This window comes from Anser cygnoides, chromosome 1 (assembly GCF_040182565.1).
Source record: "Anser cygnoides isolate HZ-2024a breed goose chromosome 1, Taihu_goose_T2T_genome, whole genome shotgun sequence".
Taxonomy (NCBI): Eukaryota; Metazoa; Chordata; class Aves; order Anseriformes; family Anatidae; genus Anser; species Anser cygnoides.
In genome coordinates this window covers 21,806,220-21,833,701 of record NC_089873.1, presented here as the reverse complement: position 1 = coordinate 21,833,701, position 27,482 = coordinate 21,806,220, and the positions used below count along the sequence as shown (strand labels likewise).

The 27,482-nt window shown below is 43.0% G+C and overlaps 1 protein-coding gene across 13 annotated transcripts; it reads right to left on the bottom strand.

Moving 5' to 3' along the window:
- PANX2 (pannexin 2) lies at nt 1–27,134 on the bottom strand. Of its 13 annotated transcripts, none has more exons than XM_066990397.1 (7): nt 25,985–26,126; nt 18,915–19,002; nt 15,552–17,012; nt 14,642–15,118; nt 9,008–9,156; nt 6,412–7,863; nt 1–4,532 (listed from the first exon to the last, which is right to left on the bottom strand). In XM_066990397.1, exons 5-7 carry the CDS (start codon nt 9,048–9,050, stop codon nt 4,171–4,173), a joined length of 1,857 nt encoding a protein of 618 aa, XP_066846498.1. In that variant the 5' UTR covers nt 9,051–9,156; nt 14,642–15,118; nt 15,552–17,012; nt 18,915–19,002; nt 25,985–26,126; the 3' UTR covers nt 1–4,170. The 13 variants fall into 13 exon arrangements, with proteins under 13 accessions (XP_066846498.1, XP_066846514.1, XP_066846495.1 ...); XM_066990413.1 differs by having other exon boundaries at nt 15,552–15,684; nt 18,935–19,002; XM_066990394.1 differs by having other exon boundaries at nt 18,915–19,005; nt 25,985–26,123.
- Between the last annotated feature and the right edge of the window lie 348 nt (nt 27,135–27,482).

The following is a 27,482-nucleotide window of genomic DNA, read 5'->3' as shown; positions in this document are numbered from 1 at the left end:
AGCCTGTACTTTCTTTCAGCCATGAGGTAACCTGGTGGCTGGTCACCAAGGACAAGCGAGAGGAACTTTAGGACTCTGCTTGGCTTGTCTCAGGGTTCAACACTGGCTTTGGGAGCCACAGCACTGGAGTTGTGCAAAGGATGCACAAATAGCTGTCTGTTCTATTGAACACATCCCCAGCACAGAGAGAGAAACTCTGGTTTCAATTTTTGGTGCCAGGAGTCATCACAGGCACTGTGTGGAAAAGGGCTCTCCAGATGAGGATCTGATTCAGTACCAAAATATAAGCTAGCCAGCACACTTAATTCAGAAGGGAACAGAGCATCTTCACCAGCATGCCCAGCATCAGGAAATCCCAGTGGAGTCAGAGAGATGCATAACATGTTGCTGGGCTGGGCCTAATGCACGATAATGGGAAATGAAGAGACTTGCTTGTATATTTACAGGGCAAAGTAGGGAGGGTGAATGTTTTCTGTATGCAACAGATACGTATTTGCATGTATGTGTGGCATTTATAGGTATGTAGTTGATATATATAAATATGGATGTGTATGTGAATATGCGTGTTTACTTGGTACAGCTAAATGTTAGGAACATCAGTACTAAAAAGCATTACTGCACTAAAGAAAAAAACCCAAAAGCACTTCTCTAGCTGGCTGTGAGAGAAATGGCTGGTCTCCTGCTAGGTTTGTACAGCCTAAAAATAGTCCAAAAGATGCTTCTGACACACTTATCCCTACCGTTTGGTTGCCAAATATACTCCGAGTAAGTACTCCGAGGAGAGGATGCTCTGTGCTCTCGGCGCGCGGTACTTTCCCCGTGAAGCAGATGGAAAGCAGCCACCGATCCGAGCGGGGCGGCAGGGCCCGAGAACAACGTGAGTCATCCGACTCGTCAAACTGAAGCCATTAGCGCAGAGACCAGGCAGATGGCGATGACAGCGCGAGGCACGCTGAAGGAGACATTTACGAACGGGCCTGTGCCTTGTTTTTCTCATCTTTGGCAGTTCAGCTGAGGTAAGTTCCTCTCAGTGAGCAGGACACTAACGTTTTTGTCTCCTTCAGCAAGGCAGTGTTTGCTGCATGCCTTTGGTGTTATCCACCCTGCAGCAGCCAGGACTGAGCTGCTCTCGCTCTCTGCATGCCCAGTGACTTACTGTGCCCGGGCCTCCAGCCACCAGGCTTTTACCAGGTAGCTCGGGGGTTGGCATTAACAACCGCCGTACATCTGCAGCTTCCAGCTCGTGAAAGATGGTGGGGCAACAACCCTGCAGCACAACGGGTAAGTATGAATAAGGTGCCTGTTCTCTCAGTTCAGGGGATGAGAAAAAATATATGCTCTTCTTGCTCTGAGTCAGTCCAGTCAAGTCTGATACCGATTCCTACAAGGGCACCATCAGGCCCTAAATCAGTAGCAGAGCGTTTCGGCAATAGAAAGACAGTATGTCCGCACAGATGTGAGTCCTCGTCTTGAGTGAACAGGGGGCTTTACAACCTAGGTGAACAGCCATTCCTAGGGAGTGCTCTCATGAGACTGGCACATCTATCTGACCCAAGAACCCAGCCCTGTATGTTCTGCATGATGAAAATCCCTATAGTTACTGGATGTAGCTCTTTTCAATACACTACATACACAACTTGTATCCTTTGTTTTGTGGACATAGCCCACTTTGCCTGACACTGGTACGTTCAAATATTGGTATCTAACTATCTACAGGCCAGCATGGTTGACCTTTTGCTCAATGTGTGATACCAGGTGGAGGGCGATGAGGCAACCCCGAAGAGTTCTCCTCGTGTCTGTAACATTGTCAGTTGAGGTGCCACAAGCTGGAAGACATTCACCATGATGACTTCTGGCAGCTGAAAATATTGTGGCATAAGGGAGTTGCATCTCTTTAAATCTGGCCTCAGGGTCCTATTCTTTCACTCTGTTTTTATTAATGGGTTCCTGATTTTCTTGAGACAGTTCTCCATTTTTTTCCTTTTTATTGGCATTTAAGAAGTACCGAACAATAATGGTTTTAATTTGCCTGAAAAAAAAAAATCTAACTCGTGGATTGTCTAGATGAGTGAATATAATGTAGTGGGCATTTGGCTCACCTCCAAAGTCTTGATGTGACACTGGTGAATCCGAACGGATGGTGGCTACCCGTTGGCAGGGCAGAGACCTTGTTTGCAGTGCCTTCAAGGGCTCTGCTCCAAGGGTGCCCACCTGGAGAAAGCTTCCTCTGCCTATGCAGGTGCAGATTTGTTCTTTAGAAACTTCACACAGGTTATCAACCGACAGACCATAGCAATGCCCTGGGGTTTGCACTCAAATGGGTTAGAAGAGGTGTGGTAAACCTGTGGCCCTTGAGCCACAGGCCACTTGTAAACAGCTCAAGTCCTCGCTCATCCCAAGGCAACCTGACACAGACGGCTCTGCAGCACGGAGACCTCAGCAAGTTACAGCCACATCCTTCTTCAGCTGTCCCCAGTGCTCCCTCCCCTGACTGTGCCACATGTCCTGTGGTTTGCTTCTTGATATTTGGCTGTTTGGGCCCAAAAGGTTGGGCATAACTGAAGTGATCCATGGGGGAACAGTGGCTTTAAATGTCCCCCTTACTGCTTATAATAAAATACCACTTGTACTTAACTAAGCTAGGAAATAGTACACATTAAGCTATTCAGAATAATATGTATTTATTTTCAGTGCTATTTTTATTAAATACTGGTATCATATATCCATGTCTGAGGTAATAAATTAAAAATAAATTCAAGATTTCAATCCTGTATTTGTGCTGCGTAGTTCTTCTACCATTGTACATAATTTTGATGCAAACACATATAGTCCATAATTCTGAATGCAGCTAGTAATATTATTTTAACACAGTCACTTTTTGTTTCACTATAATTTTGCTGAGAATGGTTATTGCATGATACACTTTTAATAGATGTTTTAGTTATACTAGAATTTTCTATTAAATCACACATATCAAAGTTATAGGAAGATGGGGATGAAGATGTGCTTTGAGCCAAGGAAGGCAAATATTGAATCAGAATGTTAGCACATACGGCAGGATTATTGTCTGCTTGCACTTGAGTCCAGATCCAGCAAAGCCACTTCAGTATGTGCTTAGCTTTAGACATATGAGTCGTTTCAGTGACATCCATGGCCTTAAGTGTTTGCTGAATCAGGGACTAGCCAAGTCTGCAGACATAAATTCATGGACTTTCTTTAACTGTGTGTTATTTGAAAACAGTTTTGCTGGTTTCTTATTTTGCAAGATGTTTTGTAACAACCTCTGTAAGATTTTTCATCAGTGAAGCACCCATGAAAGTTTCTAACCTGGTTCATAAATACACTATGAAAAAATAAGCGGCTACAATGACTCTCTTCTACACATTTTGTTAAAAGCAACACCTGGTTTGAAAAGTTATTAAAGTAATTTTTCCCATGGTAAAATATATTTAAAAAAATAAACTCTTCATTTCATCATCTTCCATCAAACATATAAGCTTGTTGAAGGGCAGGGCATACCTCAGGTATTTTCATTTATAAATGCAAGAGATTGAACGTATCAATTCTTTTTGCACTTAAATGCTGGTGGTAGTAAGGCCCTTTCAGCTAAGTCTCCATCGAGCCCAACATTAGTGAGCTAAAGAAACAAACAAACAAAAATTTGTTTGCATATAACTTTTTCATAATCCTGAATTGTGAAAAAAAAACCAACACCCACCTCTCTGCTAAGAAAAAAACTCTTATTGAACTGCTGCCATTAAAAAAGTATACCTCACCACCATGTCGTTTTAACTTCAATCAGTGATTCTGAATGCAAAAATTTAAACACTTGCTAAAATTACTGTGGCATGCCATCAGACTCTTAGTGTTCATAAATTGTGCTAAAACCAATTGAATCTGGAAGCTATCGTTCAGAGCTAGAGCTAATGGTTGTCTTGGCGTTAAAGGTCTATTTCCACCAGATTTTACTTATTCTACTTGGTAAATGATTGACAGTGCTCATGATGTGATCCTGAAAAACCCTTTGGTACTATTACCAAGAGCTGTTATCGCAGTCTGTATGAGGACTCTCCATGCTCATGCAGTGCAGCGCGTTGCGGAGGGGACCACGTTTCTCACTGCAGCAGCCTCAGACCCGGCCCCGAGGGAGCAGGCGTGCAGCCGGGGCCTTCAGTACTCCACCGAGCTCACGATTGCCATTGGCTCGTCAAACGTTGCCAGCCTTATCTGCTTGGGGGTGGGGATGGAGAGGATTTCCCCCGTGTCAGCCGGTGAGTGAATCCCATTGTCGATTATGTTTGGGACTTCCTCCTCGTGATCTTCGTAGAGCGTGTTGATGTGCAGCAGCGGGTGCGTGGGGTTGCAGTTCAGTGCGGGGCCCGGTTCTGCTTTGACTGGGTTCAAAGTCATCGTTGTCGTCGCAGCAGTGGTGGCTATGTGGTTGTGGTTGCATGTGACAAAAGCCCCAGCAGCGGGCCCAGTTCTGCATGTCTCTGATGAGTACAGCATCTCTTTTGCAGGATGAGGGGCGTCTAAGAGAAACCAGAACAGCCAGTTAAAAGACAGGTAGCCTTGCACCCTCCCCGTCCACCACAGAGCACTGTCCTGAACCAATAAAGGCCATTGGCAGTTCTGCCACTGATTTCAATGGAAGCAGGAGTGGACCCCAAAGTGAATTTTCTTGGGACCCTTTGAGGAATCCAGCAGGACTGCTTTGTAACATGAGGACCATAAGCTCAGGGAAACAGGACAAACAACAAACGGGTTTTGTAAATCTCACTTTTTTAGGCATGCTCATGCTTCCAAACGTGAATGGTATTTTTGTAAAATGAACAAAAAACAACTGAAAAGAATCTTTTACTCTCCTCTATGGTCTGGCAGGTGTTTTAGAAATGTTATGATTTAATGTTTTGACAAATGCTATGAATGTTGAAAACCACAAGATGGAATACAAAAAGCACTGATATTTTCAATGGGAAAAAATAGTGGTTACAGATTGTAAGCCACTTGTCTTCAGAAAGAACTCAGCAATTTGGTGTCTCTTTCTAGAAATTAGGAGTCTGCCTTACCTGATGGACTGCAATGTTGGTCTAACTCAAAAGCAAAGCTGAATACTTTTAATTAGAATGGAGAGTAACAGAGCCCCAAAACTACAGTAATTATTTTTCACTCTTAAAATATTCAAGCACTAATTTAGATGAAGGTAATTGAGACCAGAAAACCCCAGTAGTTTTGAGGAGTTGAAATCAGAGCAGGTGACCGGATAAGGAAAGCTGTAGAATAGCTCACATGCACATTGGGGAGTTGGAGGGCTCTAAGGAGCATACGGATTTGGAAGTGACAGAAACGTTTATACCTCAAATCACTTCTTTGCTGGGCAGTGGGTGACGGTAGCTGTCAGTCTGTCGAGGCCCAGAGGGAGGTCTTAGCTTGTAATGAGATGAGAGCCATTGCTTTAAGTACGTACAAATCTTTCTTTAACTTCAACTGCATAGTGCTTCTTTCTTACGTGAGTAGCTTACAAAAATAAACAAGAAGATACCTATCTCTCTGTCAGTTTGTCTACTGGTCTATCACTTTTCTTAGTGATTACATGGCTTTCCCCATCACTCTAGCACCTAACAGTTGTTGATTTATTTGGAAAACTCTTTTGAGGCAGAAAAGGGGTAGCATTTACAGGACACACACAGGGAACTGAGACACAGAAAGAGCATCTCTTGTGAGGCCACAGGGGATGTGAATGGCAGAATTCCCGAATCCCAGACCAGCACCCACACTTCAGACCATCCATCCTCTGGTCCACATCAGACAAAGGGCAATTTAAAATGCCTCTTGGGCGAAGAACAGTATAATCTGAGTTGTGCCTTCATAGGTGGCAAATGCCAACCCCTAAAAATTAGTAGTTACTGAGATTTTTTTTTTCTACAGGCAGCTTTAACTACCTTTAGCACAGTTTCTCACAATCTCTTAAGAAGTTGCTGTTATTGGTCAGCATACTGGTTGTCTGCCATGGCAGTTTCTATATGACTTGAAAATAAGGCAGGTTTGAAATATACCAGGTGCTGGTGGAGCAGGAAGAGTGTCATGGAGGCCAAGTCCTCCTCATTTCCTTAGCAAGGCATGACCATATTCATAATTGTGAAAATCTGCTCATGTTTGAAAAATTACCAGTAGAAACAGCCTACAGGCTGTTTTGTACAGCTCCACCTATAATAACGCTTATCCTCCATATAGCTGTATTCTGATAAAGAGAGAGAACCATTGTTTCTGAGACCTACAAATCCTAACATTATTACTTATCCCAAAATCTAGTGAGGTAGGTCAAACTGTTCAGGAACGCTTTGAGTTCCTAAAGGTCACTAGGAAAATCATGGTCTGTGGAGGTGGTACTGGCATTACAGCATACTGTACCTTTGAGAGAGGAGGTAACGTGTACTATGACGTTCTCTTCCTGGTTTAGGAATCCACCTTCTTGGCTTTTTGATGTAGGCATCGAGGGGATGGCTGGAATCTCTGGCTTGGGTTTTTTACTACTAAGTATATATGGATGTACATCCAAGGAAAAGTGTCGTGTGTGCTTTTTTTCACTGCCTGTGCTTGGGATGGCGTTTGACTCAGTTTTATGAGCTGATGATTGCTGTGAGGTTTTTGCAGTGGATTCTAGCAAAGGAGCGATAAGGCTATCTGTCGCCGTTTTTCTCCGCACAGGCTTAGGCTTTTCAGGTTTATGGTTTTCAACCTTCATAATGGCTAACTGTTCCTTGAATGGCTGAGGAAGTGGATTGGTAGTTGGGATCCATTTCATCTTCTTCCTTGGTCTCTTAATGATGAGCTGCTCGTTACCATCAATGTCCGCTGGGTCGACGCTTGGGTCTATCGTTTGGATCCCTGAATCACGCATGGTCGGAGTGGCATCATGATTAGACTGGGCCAAGGCCGCAAGCAGCTGGCGTACCACATTGTCATACATCAGATCACTTTCATTTGTAATAAAATCCAGACGGTTCAAAGATTTTATGTGGTCCCGATTTTCATTACAAAACATGGCCAAAATATTGATGTCACAAAACTGGGACTTCTGCCACTGTTTCTTGGTCTTTATTCCAACTTTGTTCAGTTTATCAAATATGAAGTTGGACTTACGAAATATGAAGAGGTGAATTAAGTTGATAAGGATGATCAAGTTCATAAAGCAGAGGAGAACGATATCTACACCCGCAATAATCCGCTGGAGCTGGACAGATGGCAGCTTACAGTTCACTCTGATGTGCAATTTGGAGCTGCTTGTTTTGTCTGGAGGCTCTCCTAGTGCACATGTAAATTCATTTTGCTTCTGTGTAGCATAGTAGGTGGATAAGTATGTAATCGGTATAATGCTTAAAAAGATGATGAACAGATGTCTCGCGAGATAAAGCTTAGCTAAGAAGTTACTGCGTCCTCTCCTTTCCAGGTATTTCTCAAACAAGTTCTGTTCGGGGCTTTTTTCCTTCTCTGCGTTCTCAATGATTTCTCTTTTCTCTCTCTCTGTGATCCCTGGGCCTTTGGACTGGATCTGCTTCTCTATTTTTGGTGCCCGTCCTTCAGCTGCACGGTGGTAGCAATTATCGATCTCCTGGAGCAAAAAATTAAGCTCTGAAGTCAGTCGGGTGGAGGCCAGAAATTCCCAGCCCAGAGCTGGAATGTACATTATCCCAGCAAAAGCCAGCAGTGCATAAGGTAGGAACTTATGCTCAAACAAGGAGGGCCAGTGGCTGGCATCAACTCCTGGCAAGGCATCTTTTAATTCTGTCCAACAATATCCTCTGGCATACAAGGCTTGATCGCGGGTGAAGTTGTGTGGTGTGTAACAGTATATTGGCTCCTCTGTATAACAGAGAGAAAAGTCACTGCTGTGCATTTAACCTACAAAAGGAGCTCTGGAAAATAAACATTTCAAATGATATCAATTTTACTTTACTGTATCTTCACATGACTGTTAAGCCCACAATGTCTATTAGACAGCTCAGCCTGCTCACATCTTCACAAGCCTCCAGGCAAAACTATTTACCTGGAAGCTTTATAATGAACCTAAGCTAGAAATGTCAGCAATAAATACATATTTTGGTTTTAGTTATCTCCCTGAGAACAATATCCTAAGCTAAAGTATGGCCTAAACTCCGGAAAGTTAAAAGATCTGATATCCACTACGCAATAGCTTAGGATGTTATTTTGGCATATGTGCAAATGCTGAAAGGCATTTAGGTGAAATTTAAGGTTTATCCCATCTGAATATTCTTCTAAATAGAAAAAAGTTAGATATATGATATAGTTAGTAGATATATCTACTCAGTGATATAGTAGAAAAAAAAAATAAAGACATATAAACATTTAGGCAACTGTATCCCAGTTAATGGTCTTGAATTAAAATGTGACTGACCAAGACAGAATCTGGTGTGTTAATTGTATTTACCACTATGAAAAATTAATTTTACATTTGAAAATGTAACATCATTTTTTACATAGTGTGCAATTAAATGGTGGAACTCACTGTCCTACAGCATTATGGTAGCAACAAATACAGTGGATCAATAAAACATGTAGACAAAGTAACGGAAGAAAAAGTATAGCAAGAATTATTTAATACACAGATAATGATCCATTTTTTTTCCTTAGCATCATCTTCAAGCCACAGGCTGCTGGGCAGTGCGAGGGTTCTTCCAAGAAAATAATACCATATGCTTGTCTATTTTAATACTACTTCCTAAGCATTTGAGTTTTGCTACCATCAGAGACAGGATACTGGGCTAAAAAACTTCTGCTTTGACACAGTAGGTGTACTATGTTCTTATGTAATTACATTTTTCTAACAATAGACATGAAAATAATGCAGAAAAACTTGTGAAAGATAGAATAGCATTAACAGCTCCGAAATCAATGACCATTATCAAAATACCCTCTTCAAAGAGGAAGACCATATTTTAATGTTTTGGCAGGTAGAACAAAGTGAATATACAGTGTTCTGGTATACCTTTAAAAAAAATCCTAAAATGAGATCCATAGGAGGAAGGCATGTTCTCTTGAATTGAGAATCGCTCAAGAACACCAAGCTGGCTCCAGTTCTGAACGCAGTCACAATTCAGATGGAGAACAGCTCACTTGAAGAGTGGTGGTACTGTTCTTTTAATAATACAAATCATGAAGAGAAATAATAAAATATTATGTCATTCAAAAACAGTAAGTAAAATATTAAAAATTAATAGGCAGGCAAAGAAGCCCTAATCCTTTTGGCATAACAGAAGACTCCTTAGTTGACCAACTAACTACTCCTCATATTCAAGCAAATTCAAAAGCATTTACTAGCACTTTGGTAAAATGTGGATGTGTAAACATATTCTCTGGTCTCCAGAGATCTACATGGTTAGAACTGCACAAAATATTTTTAAAGTGATTCAGTGAAGATTCTTTTCTAAAAATATAACCAATTTGGACAGACTTGCTAGAATAAATGATACTACCCAAGACAGGATGCAAAGTGAGTAAGTCCTGTGTATTCTCTAAAATCACTTCTGAAGACTATTTTAAAATGATCTACCTTCAGGCTTTCTCAGACACAGCTTCCCGTTTAGAATAACATTGTGTATTTAGTCATCAGTTACAAGAAAAATATTCATTGCCTCTCGTCTTCAGCAATTACATGCCCTCCTAACCCTACCCATGAAAGGATGCATACAAAAATATTTAATTCCTACTATCAAGGAGTTACTCTATGATTTCCCAGGAGATTCAGAAGATTCCTATGTGAATATATTCCCGGCAAATAGCTTTGAGCATTTCTTGTAAGCAGAAATATTTTGAATGGTGTGTCCTAAGCTTAGTAGAACCTGCCAACATAAAACTTAGTTTCCTGTGAAATACATAGATTCATTTCTCCTGGGTCTCAGCACCATGAATAGTTGGGAAGACAGCAACAAGTATTCATATAAACCATCCATAATTACTTTTTTGGGATTCGTGTATCATTTGCTACTACCAAATAAAAAGTAAACAGTTCTCACTGAGGCCTGAAAGACTAAGGTGACTTCTGCCAAAATTTTATGAATTCAACAAATATTAATTTAATGTATAAACACATTGAAATGTCTTAACATTTACATTTATGTTGGACAGATCACTTGGAGACTAACTGCACTTTGTCCATTGCCACTGCTTCAGTGAAGAACTGAAGTTTCACAACTCTGGTTTGGACTCTGTGTTTCATTGGAGGCTACTTCAAAAATGTGGCTGCCCAGCCCAGTAAAGAAAGCAAATGACATTTTATAGGAATTTACTAACTTTTCCTGTTAAAGATATTTAGCTGCTCCCACTGCCTGGTAAGTTGAGAGAGATCTCTAATTTATCAGGATAGCTGAGCATGGTGTTCCATTCTTAATGTTGTTATTTATTGATGCTAGTCCCATATTTTCTCTGCATATTTATTAAATTGACATGATTTTCATTATGGGTCAGGTGAATCCCAAGACCCTTCAGACAAAACCCCATCTTCAGTGAAGCCAGTGGGACTTCTGATAACTGCCTGAAGAGGAGGCAGGGTTACACTTCAGTTTTATTCAGTGTTTTCTGACATGTTTGAGTCATACTCACTGCTGGAGAATGTCACTGATCTTGTTAGTTACTCCACAGGGGACTTTACCTTATCCTTCTCAGCAAAGGACATGACTCACAAAGCAAAGCATCAGTCCTGGAAAGCTCATTCATCTAGACAACCATCGAGAAAACAGAGAGGAGGGGAAGACCCTTCCAGACAAAGATTCAAAGCAAAAGACTAATTTACTTGGTGCCTGGAGGAACCTGTCTCTCTTCATTGACAAGGGGATGCCAAGCAAGATCAATGCTAGGTTTAAGTTAGCTTTTGTGAATGCTCCTAAGGCAATAGCAGCATTTTACCTTGCATTTAACACCATGAAGGTGTTTGATCCTATCATACTAGGGCATGGACCCGTTTCTCTTCTACTGAAATGTGTCAATCAGAAATAAATGAGAAAGAAAAGCATCACATCAGTAACTAATCTGGTTTGTTATGAAAGATGGCATCAACATATTGCTGGATCTCAAAATGCAGATCTGTTGAGGATGGAGGAGTACCAACTTTTTCTCACATACACAGCTCACTTAGCTGTGAGAACCCCACAATGCGCGTTCAGAAGGCACATCAGATGTATTTTTTTTTCTACAATGATCTGATAGATAATCAGCATTAAAAAACAGCTGTGTTAAAACCATAGCTCCGATATTGGGTCATATACTATAAAAATAAAATAAAAAGTACGTATTTGAAGTTTATACTCATAAATATAGAAAGTTTTTCCCCAAACTTGGCAGTTTAATTGCATATAGCATAATTATTCAATTGTGTAGGAAAAGATAAAATGACAGTAGAATAAGATACAATAAGGAAAAACGTTTTTAAAGCTTAGGGGATACTACGATGGCTGAGTGTGTTGGTCCTCTTCTGAGTGTTGTCTGGGCTTAGGCCATAAGTATAATCTGTCCCTACACATTCCTTGATAGCTACATTCTTGTGAGCCCAGGAGAAAGAAATTCCTACCATTAAAAGATAAATAAATTATGGAGAGCAAGGTCATCATCTCCAAAACAATCTTTTGCCTGTTCCAAACAATAATGAAAAGGTGGTACAGGGTATGCATGTATCTGTGACTTGTACATGTGTGCAACTGCAACAAAGGTAAAAAATAAGATACTACCCAACTAGCCTGTAATCAGTATTGAGAGCTGGAATACTAAACTCAACATTTCTTCATTAAATGTGATGGCCTACTGCAAGATTTTCAGGGCTCATGCTCAGTAAAATCTCAGGAAGCTCAAAGCCTGAAGGTCTGCCATTAGGTCCACCTATGCAAATGTGTTAACTGCATTCCAACATATGACGTTCAACACAGTTGTTTCAGAAAAAGAATCACTAGGAATACCCAAGAACAAATTCTGTTTCTGCAATAATTGCTAAAAGTCGCTGTCATTCCCATGAAATGTTCCTTTTGAATAATTTTTTAGGAAACTAAGTAACCCTGTGTTAATGCTGTTAAGAAATAATGCATTGGGGAAAAAGTCCGTAATATCAATACATTATAAAGTATATTATACTTAATATTATACTGAGTTGAGTATAAAGATGCATACTAGGAAGCTTAGCTTCCCTTTTTTCGATATCATTAGGTGATCATAGGAGCAGTACATCAGATGTTTTCAACAGCTGTACATAAATACATTTTATGCTGCTCACTGTTCATGTAAGTAACTTCTAGAAGTCCACAAAACTAGTCTCATTAATAAAATATGAGACATCTCAAATTAATCATTTTGGATATACAGACAAGATAAAATAGTCAAAGCAGAATTAGTTAGTTGTGGAATATAAAAATTCTGTTATGCCACTAGAAAAAATAAAAACCCTTGAGAGCCAAGTTTTTTCACATACTCCATTCTGTACCATCTCATCCTATCAGTTTAAGTACTACTTAGAGAAAAATTACTTCCAGGCAGTACGGTGGTAAAAAGGACATACTTCAGGGGAATGAAAGAGTGAACATGGTTGAGAGAAAATAAGCAAGGTAGGGAGAGGGATGAAGGCAGGGACCGTGCTCAGAAAAATGTTGAGAAAGAACCTAAAGAGACGAAGTGGAAGGCAAAGTATGGAAGCTAGGTGCTGCTGAGTCTGCTGCCTGTTAGTAAATACTCTGAGAAATGCTTGGGGCTTTCTGCAGGTGCAGGCTACCACTTCTACTGTTCTCAATCCAAAGTCAGCCACCTCCTCCCAGTGGTTCCCCAACCTCTACACACTTCAGCATACACTCAACAGCCCTCTTCAAGAACCCCTGAATTAAATACTCTTTGTCAGGCTGCAAGTGTTAAACATGTTAGATAAATTAATCCTGCTTAATTTCACCCTGGAAAAACAATACTTTAAGTTCTGAAATTTCTCAAACGAGGGGCTGGGTGGCTGAGCTGGGGTTGGAACCCCTGTGCCGCTTCCCATTGCAGAAATTAATCTCAGATCTGAAAACAGAGTTACCAACAGAAAATCTGCTAATTGCTGCTCTGGAAATTATACCCCAATGCAGAATCACAGAAACGCTACAAGGAACCTTGAAAGTTACTGAGTCCCACCTCATACTCAAAACAGGGTCAACACTGAGCTCAGACCAACTCGATCAGGGCTTTGTCTGGCTTGAAAACCTCCAAAGGCACAGGCTGCACAACCACCCATGCAACCTGCTCCAATGCTTGGTTGTTCTCAAGGTGATTTTTTTTTCCTCTGGGTTATGCCTAGCAAGAATGGCTGATTCATGCAGGTGCCACTTTTTTCTCTTTTGAGAAACGGCCATTTCTGAGAAGGAATGCAAAGGCTCACACTGCAATACAAGCTGTTAGAGTTCAGGTCCCAGTTTTGCATCTCAGCCAAAGGAAAAGATGTCAACAGCACAGTCCACCAAGGAGGCTGTGTGAGTGTATGCATATGCCTCTATATATTAAAAAAATAATAATTTTGCAAAAATGTGAGCTCGTATGTTGTACAGAGAGGAAACACTGTCAAGCAAGACACAGACAAGCTGGTAGTTATGTATTATTCTCCTGTATCTTTCAAAGTTTATTTTTTACAAGTTTTCCTAGAAAAAGTGAGTGAATTGGATCTAACACAAATATTCATTTGTGTTTTTCAAATAAAGTAACAATACCAGCCTCTTAGTATTCAACACAGTAAAAAAATAGACCCTGCTTCTAAAAATGACTTCATGCAGTTTCTTTGAAGCCAATGGGATTACTCATAGTGCATAAAATTAGGCATGTGAATCTCTCTTTGAAGAACTGATGCTGTAGGGGGGTCAATTTCGAGCTTCTAAAGTTTTATTATGAGCAATAATCAAAAGTTACTTAAATAAATATGGGCAACACATTTACAATGTTTTTGGTAGACATTAAAAATACAGGAAAATATTTTTAATACACAGTATATACCCCTATATAAAGGGGCAAATGACCCTTCACACCTACCATATTCCCTGTGAAATAAAGTATATTCACCAAAAGCAAACTATAAACCATAACAATAAATTGTGTATTTTCCTGTGACCTCCATCTTTTAGAACTTACTCTGGAAAACCAAATCACACCTCATTAACCCTCCAAGTAGACTGCATGATTCCAGCGTTCCAAACAGTGATTCAATAATGCAGGAGGCAAAGAACAATTTCCTAACAGCATACAGGAAAAAAAGGAAAAAAAAGGAACCCAGTTTACAGAAAATATAACTGAAAAAAATGAAAGATGAAGAAATTCTTGTGCTTGCTATACCAAGACAAAGGTTAGTATGTCTCCTGTTCAAGTAATTCTTTGAGGATCCAAAAGTAAACATGCTGCCTGACCGCCACGGTCATACACTGGGTGTAGGCAGCAGAGATGCTGCTTAGGTTCTGCCAAACAGGCTGGGTCTCCCAACTCCTGGGCAACTGCCTAAACCCTCATGCTCTGTCAGACAGGCTCACAGGGAACGCCAGTGGGAAGGAGACATCAACTCTGGAGACCTGAGTATCAGGTACGTAAGTATCAGGTAAGCATACGTACTAAGTTAAATATATTGCAGACTCACCCTGGGCCTACGGCTTTTCACCCTCTTGAAGAGGACTGCTAAATCATCCTCATGTGGGTGCTCAGCCTGCCTACAAAGAAAAGCTGGTATTTCAGTCAAGTTCTCTGAAGCGCTCCTCATCAGGTCCTCTCCACTTGACTGTAAGGAGAAAATCAGTGTTTAGGATCTCTGAATCTTCCTGCCCCATCAGATGCTAGAACACGAGTTTATAATAGCCAAGATAGATGAGAAGCTCCCTGAATTCAGCCACAGATGTTAGTATTTGACAAGTGTAGTTCTATCATAATGCTTTTCCCTATGTTGTATCACGTAAGTGTAAGCAATCAGACGTACATCCCTCATTCATCTCAAGTACTAAAAGGAATGCACAAGAAAGCAGGTAGCAAACTGTTTATTTTGAGAAACAGAAATAATTTATTTAGTAGTTTTCAGTATTTTTTAAAAGGAAAAGAAGAAATGTCCTGGATCCTCTTCTCTCTGGAAAAACAGAACAAAAACATTTACATTACTAAGGCTGAAAATGTAGTCTAGGTAAGAATGATGTCACCTAAACAGTAAACAGCTTTTCCATCCCAGACAGAAGCTTCCATATGGAATATGTAACTCTAATTTGGATGTGATTTTAACAAATGCTAGCTAGTATCCAAATTAATTCACAGGAAAAACTCCTTTAATTTAACAGGTTTATTTCAACTACTTTATTTAAAGGGTATTTAAAGGTTAGAAATTAGTACAGCATGAGGATGGATTCCTGAAATTACTTTTGTGTATCAATTGTAGTCATACTGTCCTATTTAACTCAATTAACTCATATGAATAAGAAAAAGCATTCATAGAACTCAGCCTTAGCTTAGCAAGCTGATTATTAAGAATTATCATTTTTATCAAAACAAAAAGACAATACCTTTACCTTTGTTAGGGAATATTCTTTCCAACTCTGAATAAAGGTTCCATGCCCATGAAGTCTTCCTAAGGTACAAATTTCTCCATGATCAACAAGGTAAGGTATAGCCTTTTTTGACCACTCTCTGAAATCACTTGTCCTGTTTAAGAAAAAAATCTTAAAAGAAAAGTCCCTAAGGAAATGAGACAGGAAACCATCTGCTACTAAGTTTTACTGACTCACATTCTACAAGGATTAGTTGTAATGGGTGAGATAAACAGCTTCAGAGACTAACAGGCAATTGGTTTCCCACAGGGGTGTCCCCATATTTATAATTTGGGGCCATTTTTATTGCAAGACTGCTGTTCAAACTGCATGTATTTTGAATTTGCAGAATCACTATATTAGTACTGAACGTTCCCAGTGGATATATAAATTTGCAGGACTGTATTCCCTGTATGTAACATACATTAGCTCTTCTGAAATTAGCTGGTATGCTGAAGTTCACTTACCAGCAACCTGAGGCTTAAAGACTTGTAATGCCTGCCCTGCACAATTCAGGAGAGAAAAATACCTAGTCCTACTTGGTTCGTATGTTGATGTCTGTTGGGGAAGATTATTCCAGAAATGGCAACCATTATGCAGACAGTGCAGAAACACCTAAATGAAATCCCTTAGGATGCTCCTATGGAGAAATCTTTCCTCAGTAATGAGCTACTATCCACCACGTGATGGCCACGCAGTATGGTGGCGATGTTGTTAGAAAGAGAGCTTCTCTGTAATGACTGAACTGTTGAGCAACACTGAGAGCATTTCTTCCTGCAGTCAACAGAGCCTTATGTGAAAACAAAAGACATCTGGAAGGAAATTACAATGCTTGCACTTGCACCTAGAGGTGTGTTTCTGTATTATAATTTGCTTTGTACTACGTTAAGATGTGAGGAAAGGCTAGATTTGACTTTAATGGAATGCATTCACCAAAATATAATTAATGAAATTCAGCCAGATAGCCCTACAAAAGAGACCTGAATAATATTTACTTCTACAATTATCCCTAATATAAGGAGGTAAGTGGAATTTGGTATGTCAGAACTTCTGTATAGGGGTAGAAGTAACATGGGAAAGTAAGTGTGTTCGTGTTACTTAAAGATCAAAAAATATTTTTGGGCAATTCAAAAATTCCCCTCTAGAGGTGGAACCCCAAAGCAGCTACACAGGCACCCAGACACTAGGATGATGCGAACTAGAGTAGCACCTAAAGCAAACTGCAAGAACACATAAATGCCAAAGTGAAATGAATACCTAGTGAAACTGATGACACACAGACATGGGTGGCTTCTTAATGCAAGGGTCAAGCGCAAAATACAAACACAGGAAACAACAGGAAACAGCAGGTTTGTTCTACTGCATTACTGCTTTTTAATGGTCAGAAATGAAAAAGATGGCTTGTTTTAAGTACCTCTTGGCATAAACACAGCACCTGGAAAACTTCATATTAAAAAAAAAAAAAAGAAAAGGAAAATGCAAGTAGTTAGTTCATTAGGTAATTATATTCTTTTAGTATCTTAGTATTTGGAGGCAGAGATGACTGGTCTACTGGTTTTTGGAAAACTGGTCCCTCCATGTATAGAGAAATTGGGGGTTGTGAAGTATCAGACCTGTGCTGATCTGTCATGACAGCGCAAAAGAGAATCAGCCTCCAAAGTCTCCCAGGGACCCTGCAACTTCCAGCGTGGAGGTTTCCTGCCCTCCTGAACAGTTTGTGGATCCCACAGAAGACAAGGCACCTCAGCCTCAGAAATAATTACTTCACTGTACAGCTGAAATGCTCCAGAAATAGTCACTGAGCTCCAAGCTGCAAAAAACTCACCATGCATTCAGCAACTGGTGCCAGAAAAGAAAAGCAAACAAATCCCCAAACCTTACTATCATAAGAAGTACTACTGTGTTTCCGAGTTCAAATGCAAGAGAATAATATACAAAATCCCTTATGATGGAAACACCAGCACTACTTTCAATGTTTTTTCTTAGAATAAATCCTGTATCATGTGAAACAAAAGAAGCTTCTGCAAGAATGATGCCAGTCTACTGTGAAATAATTCAGCTTTATAATTAAATGTGTATACCTACTGAAGGTGCCTACTGCAGTCATCTTTAGTGTTCAAAAATCCCAGGGAACTCAGGGACGATATAGATTCTTCTTGAGGAGTTTTACCAATCTAAGAAGCAATACAAGCTGAGACTTCTAGATCATGGATGCATAATTTCTGTCTAGTTTAGAGAGAAAAAGCTTCAAAATACTTCATGGTAGCTTTCGAAAACAGTCTCAACCTTACTCTTATTTATTCAAAAGGTTCCCTCTTGAATAAGATGAATTGTATAGCTCTTAAACAAGACTGCTTTTGACCCACCTATCTGTTCAGATTGTTGAAGTTATCCTGAAAGTATGTATTAAACTAAATCTTATCCAGATTTTGGACCTCTTCACATATGAGACACAAGAAAATGAAAGGGTTAATAGTGTATACAGGGTCATCAAAGTCAATATGAAAAAAAAGACGACATGTATGTATCAATGAAGACTGAGAGATGGAATTTGTGACAGAAAAACGTCTGTGCCCTCTGGGAATTGCAGTGGAATGATTACATATGCGAGGCTCATGCATTTCCTCAAGATTACCTTTCTATTTAATATTCAATTGCATAACTGCAAATCTTTAAGTGACCAAAAATCACAAAGCCAGCTTGCATATTTCACGAACATTGTGTTTGTGTTTTGTTTTGCCCTCACCCTTTGGTAAGAATTCCAACTGCAGTGCAAACTGCCAATGGCTGAACCACAGCCAGCCCGTGGCTGCTTGCACTACTTCAGTTCTTTTAAAAAATACACGATTAGAAAGCACTTAAACACAAGAGGTGTGAGAAGAGAATTTAAGGAGTGTTTCAGCAGCTAACACCACTTCAGCTAACTTCTGCATCCATGTCCTCACATGCATACATAAAACAATCTGGTCCAGTACTTTTAGCACTAACAGTAACCAAAACGTCATCTTCACTTTTTTACTATATGTGGCTTTAAGTACAGCTACAGAGTAAAAATGGAAAATAAGCTCAAAAGCCAACTAACAGTCAAGTCAGGAAGTGAGCGTGTGTAAACATGCTGCCCACAACCTGAGATAGAAATACAAATTAGAAAAGCTGACCGGCAATACAAAATGAAATTCCATCTTGTAGTAGAAAAATCCTCAACGTACTACTTCAAACATACTTTTGGGTGAAATGCATAAAGAGACACTGAACTCACGCATACACTGTACTACACAGTGAAGTAAGCATTGCTTATGCAAAATGATTACAAATCAGAAAATAAAACATAAAACTTGAACTGACCCTTCAGTCATTTAACTTACTGTCTCCTTCCATTACTTCCTCATGAGAATTTTCTAGCAGAAGGGTGGTAGAGGGCTGAGCTACGTAACTGCTAAGAGACATAGAAATACAGTATTTGTGAGCAACTTTTTGGTATTTGGTAGGCACTGTTTTATAAACCTAGCAAGAAAATCAACACCAAAGCTTGGCTTTTGACTGAAGTATAAAAATCAACTGGATGACTGTTTTGCTTTATTTTAATAAAGTATTGGCATTAAACAACTTCTGAAGGAAAAGCAGACATGACTGCAATACCGAATGATTCACTGTGAATAGAAAGCACAAGGCACTGTACAAGGAATATGACTTAGCAATTGCTGTGGCTGACAACATGAATCCTAAAGCTTTTGAAAGTTTGGAAACCAAAATATTTCAGTATTGTGAAGATAACACAAAACAGTAAGAACAAGGTACTCCCCTTTGGGACCCACCTCTCACCAGTCCCTAACAGAGCAAACCTCCCACTGACATTACTGATGGTCTTGTCTCTGAACACAGCATAACACTGAACTGGAGCATTTAAACCACTTACTGAAAACATTAACAATAGAAACTAAGCAGCTCATAAGGAAAGCCAAATGTCTCCTTGTCCATGGTGTCTTGGAATCTAAGCAAAGGCCATGAGATGTTTCACTACAGAAGGCTGCCGTTCACTGCCAGTGTCACAGGACTGACACCACACTTGCTGATGGAGAGAGGTGTTCAACACCCAACAGCGCTCTGCTTGTGGCTGTGGTTTGCAAGTACTACCTCCATGGTAAAACCGCGGAGAGTAGTGAGCAGGATGAAAAACCCATGGAACACCAAACAGATCCCCATCAAACACATAATGAATGTTGCAGTCTAATACCACGCATTTTCTGCATTTTGGAAAGGAAGTAAAAATGGAAATGCAGTGTATTAAAGGACCCCTTTATCTAAAGTCCCCTTTATCTAGATCTGTGCCTCCCCTGACTCACCAGGCCTTGACAGGAGATACTGAAACATCATAACTAAAAAAAGCTGCTGAACATTGATGCAGATTACAGCTGGACTAGAACTAGGTATCTTAGAGTCTTACCTACTAAACTTTAATTAAAGTTTGGGGTTTTATCATTTTTTTTTCACTAAATATTAGCCTAAGGCTAGTCTGCTTCAGCAAGAAAACACTTTAAATGATTTCTTTCCAAGTAAGTAGGTAGGTAACTAAATAAAGAACCCCAAACCCTTTATCATGTGAAAGAGAACAACCCAGCCGGCTCCAAGGCAGCTAAACGGGAAGAACAGAAGTGGCAACCTCTACTCACAGGCTTACAGTTTGCTCCTCTGCTAGCTGGCACCCAGCATGGTTATCTATCCCTGCACTGGGACAGTACAGTACTAACGAAAGCAGAACTATCCACGCAGAGATTAGTAGTTGTATTTTACTTCTAGTTTGCATGGGAGTAACTTATTCTTCAAGGTGCTAGTGAATGAAAAATCAGGCTTCTGGATCTTCAGATATGAGAAATAAAACCCCTAAGGAAAAAAAATACAAGCACAGACCTTTGCAAAACACTGCGCATACAATGCAGGAGTGCTGCAACAGATACCGAAAAACATACAGGGTGTACTGGGGGCATGCCACTGTTCTGAAAGAACTTCAAACACACTGGTATTCGGATTTAAATAAAATAATAAATTGTGATCTTTAAGGCAGTAATTTCTGAAAGAAAACAGAATGAAACCAAGTAAATTCCCCCGGGACTACCACCTGTACGCACTGTAGCTCTGAACAAGAACATCACTACCAGAGAGGTTTCCTTTGCTGACACTGCCTCCTGCAGGCACCCTTCCAAGCAGCACACAGAGGGCAAATGCCTCCAAAACTTATCCCTGAGATCCTCAAGGTTCACTGCACACTGGCCCATAAATACAAGATACCCTGATGGTATATAAAGTCTGCCCACGGGTGAGTTTTAGAAAGGGAGACTATTCATTTGGCTCTTGGGGGTGCTTGTCTGGGCTTTCTTTGTGTGAAGTTGCTGACTACTGCTCCTGAACGACTTTATCGCAGAGTCATAGAATGGCTTGGGTTGGAGGGGACCTTAAAGATCATCCAGTTCCAACCCAAGGCCTCATCCAACCTGGCCTTGAACACCTCCAGGGATGGGACGTCCACAGCTTCTCTGGGCAACCAGGTCCAGTGCCTCACTACCCTCCCTCCTAATGTCTAATCTAAATCTATCCTCTCTTAGTTTAAGACCATTCCCCCTTGTCCTATCATTATCTACCCAAGTAGAGAGTCCTTCCCCATCCTTTTTATAACACCCCTTTAAGCACTGAAAGGCTGCAATGAGGTCTCCCTGGAGCCTTCTCTTCTCCAGGCTGAACATCCCCAGCTCTCTCAGACTTCCATCACAGGACAGCTGCTCCAGACCTCTGATCATCCTCGTAGTCCTCCTCTGCATCTGCTCTAACAGGTCCACATGTTTTTTGTGCTGGGGGCCCCAGACTTGGATGCAGCACTCCAAATGGTGCTTCACAAGGGCAGAGCAGAGGGGGACAATCCTCCCTCCCCTGCTGGCCACTCCTTTGTTGATGCAGCCCAGGATGCAGTTTTCAGGGCTGCAAGCACACACTGCTGGCTCATGTCGAGCTTTTCATCCACCAGAACCCCCAATTCCTTCTCCTCAGGGCTGTTCTCAGTGAGTTCTTCTCCCAGTCTGTGCTCATATCTGGGATTGCCCCGACCCAGGTGCAGCACCTTGCTCTTGGCCTTGTTGAACCTCACCAGGTTCACATGGGCCCACTTCTCAAGCTTGTCCAGGTCCCTTTGGATGGCATCCCTTCCTTCTGGTGTATCAACTGTACCACTCAGCTTGGTGTCATCTGCAAACTTACTGAGGGTGCACTCAATCCCATCATCTACGTCATTGATGAAGATATTGAACAGCACCGGTCCCAGGAGAGACCCCTAAGGGACACCGCTTGTCACTGGCCTCCACCCTGGACATAGCGCCGTTGACCACCACTCTCTGGGTACAACCATCAAGCCAATTCTTTTGCACAGTATAAATACTGCACACAGATTTACTGTAATTACTTTTCTAGGTGCACCCTTCCTGGAATCACACTGGTTTGTTGGAAAAACATTAAAGGAGAAGTGGGAGACTCAGAAATGATAATAGAAGGTGTTAGCTGAGGGACCTTCTTTTCTCTTATGAAAGAAAGTTTGGGAAGTGCAAAGAAAGGCTGTAGTAATTTCTTTGTAGAGATGCCAGTGCAAGCATTATGCAATTTGTGATTTAATTTCTCAAAAGCAATGTAAAGACCAGAACACTCAAACATGAGGATGAACAAATCAGTTACACAAACAGCAAATACATTAACCTAAACAACCACTTTGCCCCTGCCATTAAAACAACACAATTCATTAAGTAACTTTATCTTCACCCACAGGAAAACTACACTATGTAACGTATTATCCCACGGACATAACGATTTCTAAAATTATAAATAAATGATCGTCTTAACTCCATCTGTCACAACACACGCACTCTTTGCCTTGCATGCTGATGCTGGACTCAACTTTCACGCGGAGTGCTGTCGCTGGGCCCAGAAGCCTGGCACCGCACCGTGCCTAGTCACTCCTGACTAGGCTTTAAGATAAGCTGGATCCTCCATGAACTCACAGGCAGATCAGCAGTATATAGGGTTTTATCTCCTCTAGGCGCTCATCATGCAACTCATCCGATACTAAGCTGAAGGGTTTGTGAGAAACCACGCTCACCGCACGTCCACGCCCTGAGCACGCTCACCTCTCTTCCGAGAGCCTTTACCAGACTCTTCAAGTAAGGTGACAGAAACCAGAAAAAGGGGTTGTTCTTGGTTTAGCGCCATGAAGGTAGCTTTAAATAGCTTGCACTGGATATCATTAACAGCATTAGGAGGAATTATAAGCATCAGTTTTTATTTCCTACTCCGAGGCTGTAACTGATGCACCGAAGGGCACAAAGAAAAGGCTGGGAAGCTACTATGATACTAACACCCAAAGCAGCAGCTGGAACCCCTTGCCAGCACTTTTGTCAGCAAAGTTTGCACTTTTCATATGTATTATTTAAATTGCATACAGGAAGCAATATCCAAAGCATGAAAAAAAATATATTTTTTTTAAAAGATCAGTGGCAGCGCGTGGGTGAAACATAACACAAACAGCAGAGCCAGTAATAAGCACATAACTCAGCAGGACTATTGCTGTTACCATGGTCAGTGTCTCTGGACAACCTTCTTAGTAAAGAAGTTTGAGTAAATGTTGTTTTGGTAACAGGGCTGTAAACATCTAAATCAGGTCACATTTAAAATTAGGAGGAGTTTTGCTCTTGAGTTCATTGGAAGCAGAATTGAATCCACCAACCCTGAGCTCTTTTACTGGACCTGAAAAAGAAGTCTAGTTTCATCACTCCCTTTCAGTTTGTGTGACATTTTCTTGTATCTTTATTTTTTTTCCTTTCTCTCATTGTATGTATATTTTATGAGAGAAGAGTGCTGTCCCATGTTTTTCCAGTGACATAAAGGTGCTTTCTGTGTTGCCTTATAAGCTTTGTCCGGGTAGGACATAACAGGTTACTGCTCTTATAGAGCATATAGAATCTGAGAATCATTAAGGTTGGAAAAGACCTCCAAGATCATCTGGTCCAACAATCCCCCTACCACCAATGTCACCCACTAAACCATGTCCCTAAGCACCACGTCCAACCTTTCCTTAAACACCCCCAGGGACAGTGACTCCACCACCTCCCTGGGCAACCCTGACTGCTCTTTCTGAGAAGAAATGTCTCCCCATTTCCAACCTGAACCTCCCCTGGCGCAACTTGAGGCCATTCGCTCTTGTCTTATCACTAGTTATCTGCAAGAGGCCGACCCCCGGCTCCCCACAACTTGCTTTCAGGCAGCTGTAGAGAGCACTAAGGTCTCCCCTGAGCCTGCTCTTTCCCTGCCTAAACACCCCCAGTTCCCTCAGCCGCTCCTCACAGGACTTGTGTCCCAGGCCCTTCACCAGCTCCATAGCCCTTCTCTGGACAGGCTCCAGGGCCTCAATGTCCTTCTGGTAGTGAGGGGTCCCAAAGCTGAACACAGTACTCGAGGTGCGGCCTCACCAGAGCAGAGTACAGGGGACAATCACCTCCCTGGTCCTGCTGGCTACACTATTCCTGATACAAGCCAGGATGCTGTTGGCCTTCTTGGCCACCTGGGCACACTGCAGGCTCATGTTCAGGCAAGCATCAACCAACACCCCCAGATCCTTTCCTCTGCACAGTTTTCCAGCCACTCCGCCCCAAGCCTGTAGCATTGCATATGCTCTTACAGGGTCAAATGAGCACACGAGGTCTGTGACTAGACAAATGACATTGCTTTTGGTACTTCTGAAAAAAAACACCAACAAAACAACTGCAACATTGAAGACCACAACTGTTGTCCTAGAGAATAGTCTTTCATGGCATAAAATAAACCCAATTGCGGAAATACGGGCAGATGTGAGTAGTGAGTAAAATTGCTAAACTCCTTCCATAAACTTGCATGGACCACTGTATAGACTCTCAGAGGAACATCCCCTGTATAAATCTCTGAGTCTCTAAGAATTGTGTCTTCCTCCGCAATCTGCAGCCTCAGAGGACTTGTTCATACAGAGCAAGTTCCTGCTGTCTGCGCAAGCAGTGATTCATCACAGATCTCTGGTAGGAAACTCACACTACAATAAACATAAGTGAAAGGGCACGACCTTTCTGGCACCCAAGGTTATCTTCAGGCCTACTAATATTCAAATTTGTAAATCTCAAACAGTATGAAGTAAGCACTCTTGTTGCCTTCTGTAGGCTCGCCTTTTCATTGATGTTTAGTTCTCTACAAACCAAGTAGAGGAAGGGACCCAACACTTTTGCATTCTACAGGAAGGACCCACAAAAGTGACCGCATCCTGCCTTTAGGTCACTATGAAGAGACAGTTTTCAGATGTTCAGCGAGCTCAGTGTGCTCTGAAAATATGGTCTCTTTAAGATATCTCTAGATGACCATGAAAAAAATGAGGCTACCATCAACTGTGGCCAAAGAATTTAAGATATATAAATGTATATTAAAAAAATATATTCAAAATGTTTTAACTATAATTAAGAAAAATCTTCAACCAAGATGTTCTTCACAAGCAGTTACTCTTCTAGGTAATTTAATCTTACATATCCTTTATGCTTGCTTTCATTGTAAGTGTTGGAAGTCAATCCCAAAGCCACGTGCAAAGTAAGAGCCTGATTTGGATACGTTTATGGATCAAACACAGCTAATTCCCACTAACCATACAAGCTACAGACTTCCAGTCCGTACATAAAGGCGCTAATAATTCCAAATTGATCTTTAGGATGGAGCCTCAGGGGACCCAAAAGAAGTCCCATGCTGTCAGCTCCACTCTTGAAGGCAATACTTCAGAAAGTAAAGCAATGGTTACCTGCCTTGCTAGTGGCCCAGAAGATGTCACAGCAATTTACTGGGTGAATGATTTTTGAGGCTCACCAAGACTTGAACTAACCTCCCAGACAGACTTGGACTACCCTCCCAGACTGGCAGGACAATGCGTTGGCTGTGATGGGCGATCAAACTAGGCTTTTTAACCTGTGAAAATTTTTATGCAGGCCCTGAAATACCAGAGATATCACGATATGGGAAAGCCCAAGAGGCGTGTACCTGTACGTAATTACCGCAGCAGCCAGTATAACAAGGCGCCCCTCCACCTCGTGGGCCAGTCAAATACCCGTGCTGCACACAGCTGACTCAACGTCAGGACCAACGCTTAGGCTGTGCCTCGTCTTTACACCTCTCTGCCTCCTCATAACGAAGCAGAAAGAGGCGCTCCGGTGGGACGTTGACACTGAGCCGCCTGCTCCCCTCCCTCAGCACCGCTGGCCCTTGGGGCACCCCGCGGCCCCTCTGCTCCCGCTGCCCGTGCCCTCGAGGAGCTGTCCACAAAGGGGGGAGCCACGGGGGACGTTTCTGGGGCCGTTGTCGGGGCCCGCTGCCCTTACCAGCAAAGTTCTTGGTGAAGACGAGCGTGACGAGGAGGATGGGGATGAGGACGGTGCCGATGGTGACCACGCGGTCGAAGGGCAGCTCCAGCTTCAGCTGGAGGAGCAGAGCCGCCAGCGCGCCCGCCTTGTCATCCTGCTGCCCGGGCAGGATGAGCTCCTTCAGCTTCTCGCCCGCCAGCAGCGCGGTGGCCATGTCGGGGTGGTTATCGATGATGTGTTGCATAAGCGGCGGTGGTGGCGGCGGCTGCGGGCGGCCTCACGCCGACGGGGCCTCCCCCGGGGACGGGGACGCGGGGACGGGCGGTGGCCTGCGGGGACAACACCGACAGGGTGGCGGCGGGGCCGGCAGGGCTTGGCGTGCCGTGGGGTGCTGCGGGGTGGGGTGCGGGTCCCGCACGGCCTCCCCCGCCCCAGCCCGACCTCCCCGTGTCCCCGCAGCCCCGGGGAGCGGTGGCAGACCCCCGCCCCCGGCGGCAGCAGCCACCCCGGGGTGCTGCAGGAGGGCTGCCTCCCCCCGGAGCTCCGCAGAGGGAGGCGGGGGGGAGCCGGGGAGCCGCCGGCAGCCGTGCCCGGGCATGCGACAGCACGGGCTGGGGCTGCCCCCCGCCGAGCGCTGCTGCGGGCGAGGGAGGGGGCATTTACCTGGCAGCTTCGGCTCCCTCGGTTCGCAGGGGCTGGCGAGCACAGGCGCTGCCTTGCCAACAGCAGCGGAAGCCGCAAATAAACTTACACCGGCCCTTCCTGCCGGCAGAAAGGTCCCCGCGCCGCCGCTTCGGGGCGGGGGGCGAGCGGCGTGCGGGCGGTGCTGGTTATCGCCGCGGCTGGCTGGCAATGCATGGAAACGCCGGGCTGCAGCGTGCGGGGCGGCTCAACGGGGGCTGGCAGCAGCAGCAGCGGGGAGGAGGAGGAGGAGGAGGAGGAGAGAGCAGCACCGGAATGAATTGCGGGAGCGCAGAGGTCCTTTAAGGATCTGATGCGAGCAGCTGGAGCCTGCCAGGCTGGGAGCAGCAGCAGCAGCAGGAGGAGGAGGAGCAGGAGGAGCAGGAGGGGGCAGCAGCCGCAGCAGGCACACGCCCGGGGGGCTGCAGCGCGCAACACGTTGCGGCGGCCCCGTCCCTGCGGGAGGCACCGCTGGCGGCAGCGCGCATGCGTCGGGGGCCCGCGGAGGCCCGCGGAGGTCGGCGGCGGGCGGAGGCCGGGGCCGCGCCGCCTCCTGAGGGGGGGAAGCAGCCGCAGCCCCCGCGGGCCCGCAGCCGGGGTACCTCAGGGCGAGGTGTCCCCGCTGGAAGGGTTTTAAAGCCCCGGTGGGGGCACGCTGCATCAAAGGAGGTGTGTGCTGCATCACAGCTGGCAGCTACGGCACCCAGACAAAAGCTCCAGGTCGCAGTCCCTCGTTCCCAAGTTGTTCAGGGAGTTTATATTTAGCAGTGCTCGGATGAAAACCAGAGATACGCTTAAATAAATATCGCTGACATTTTTTTTTTTCTCTCAAAGA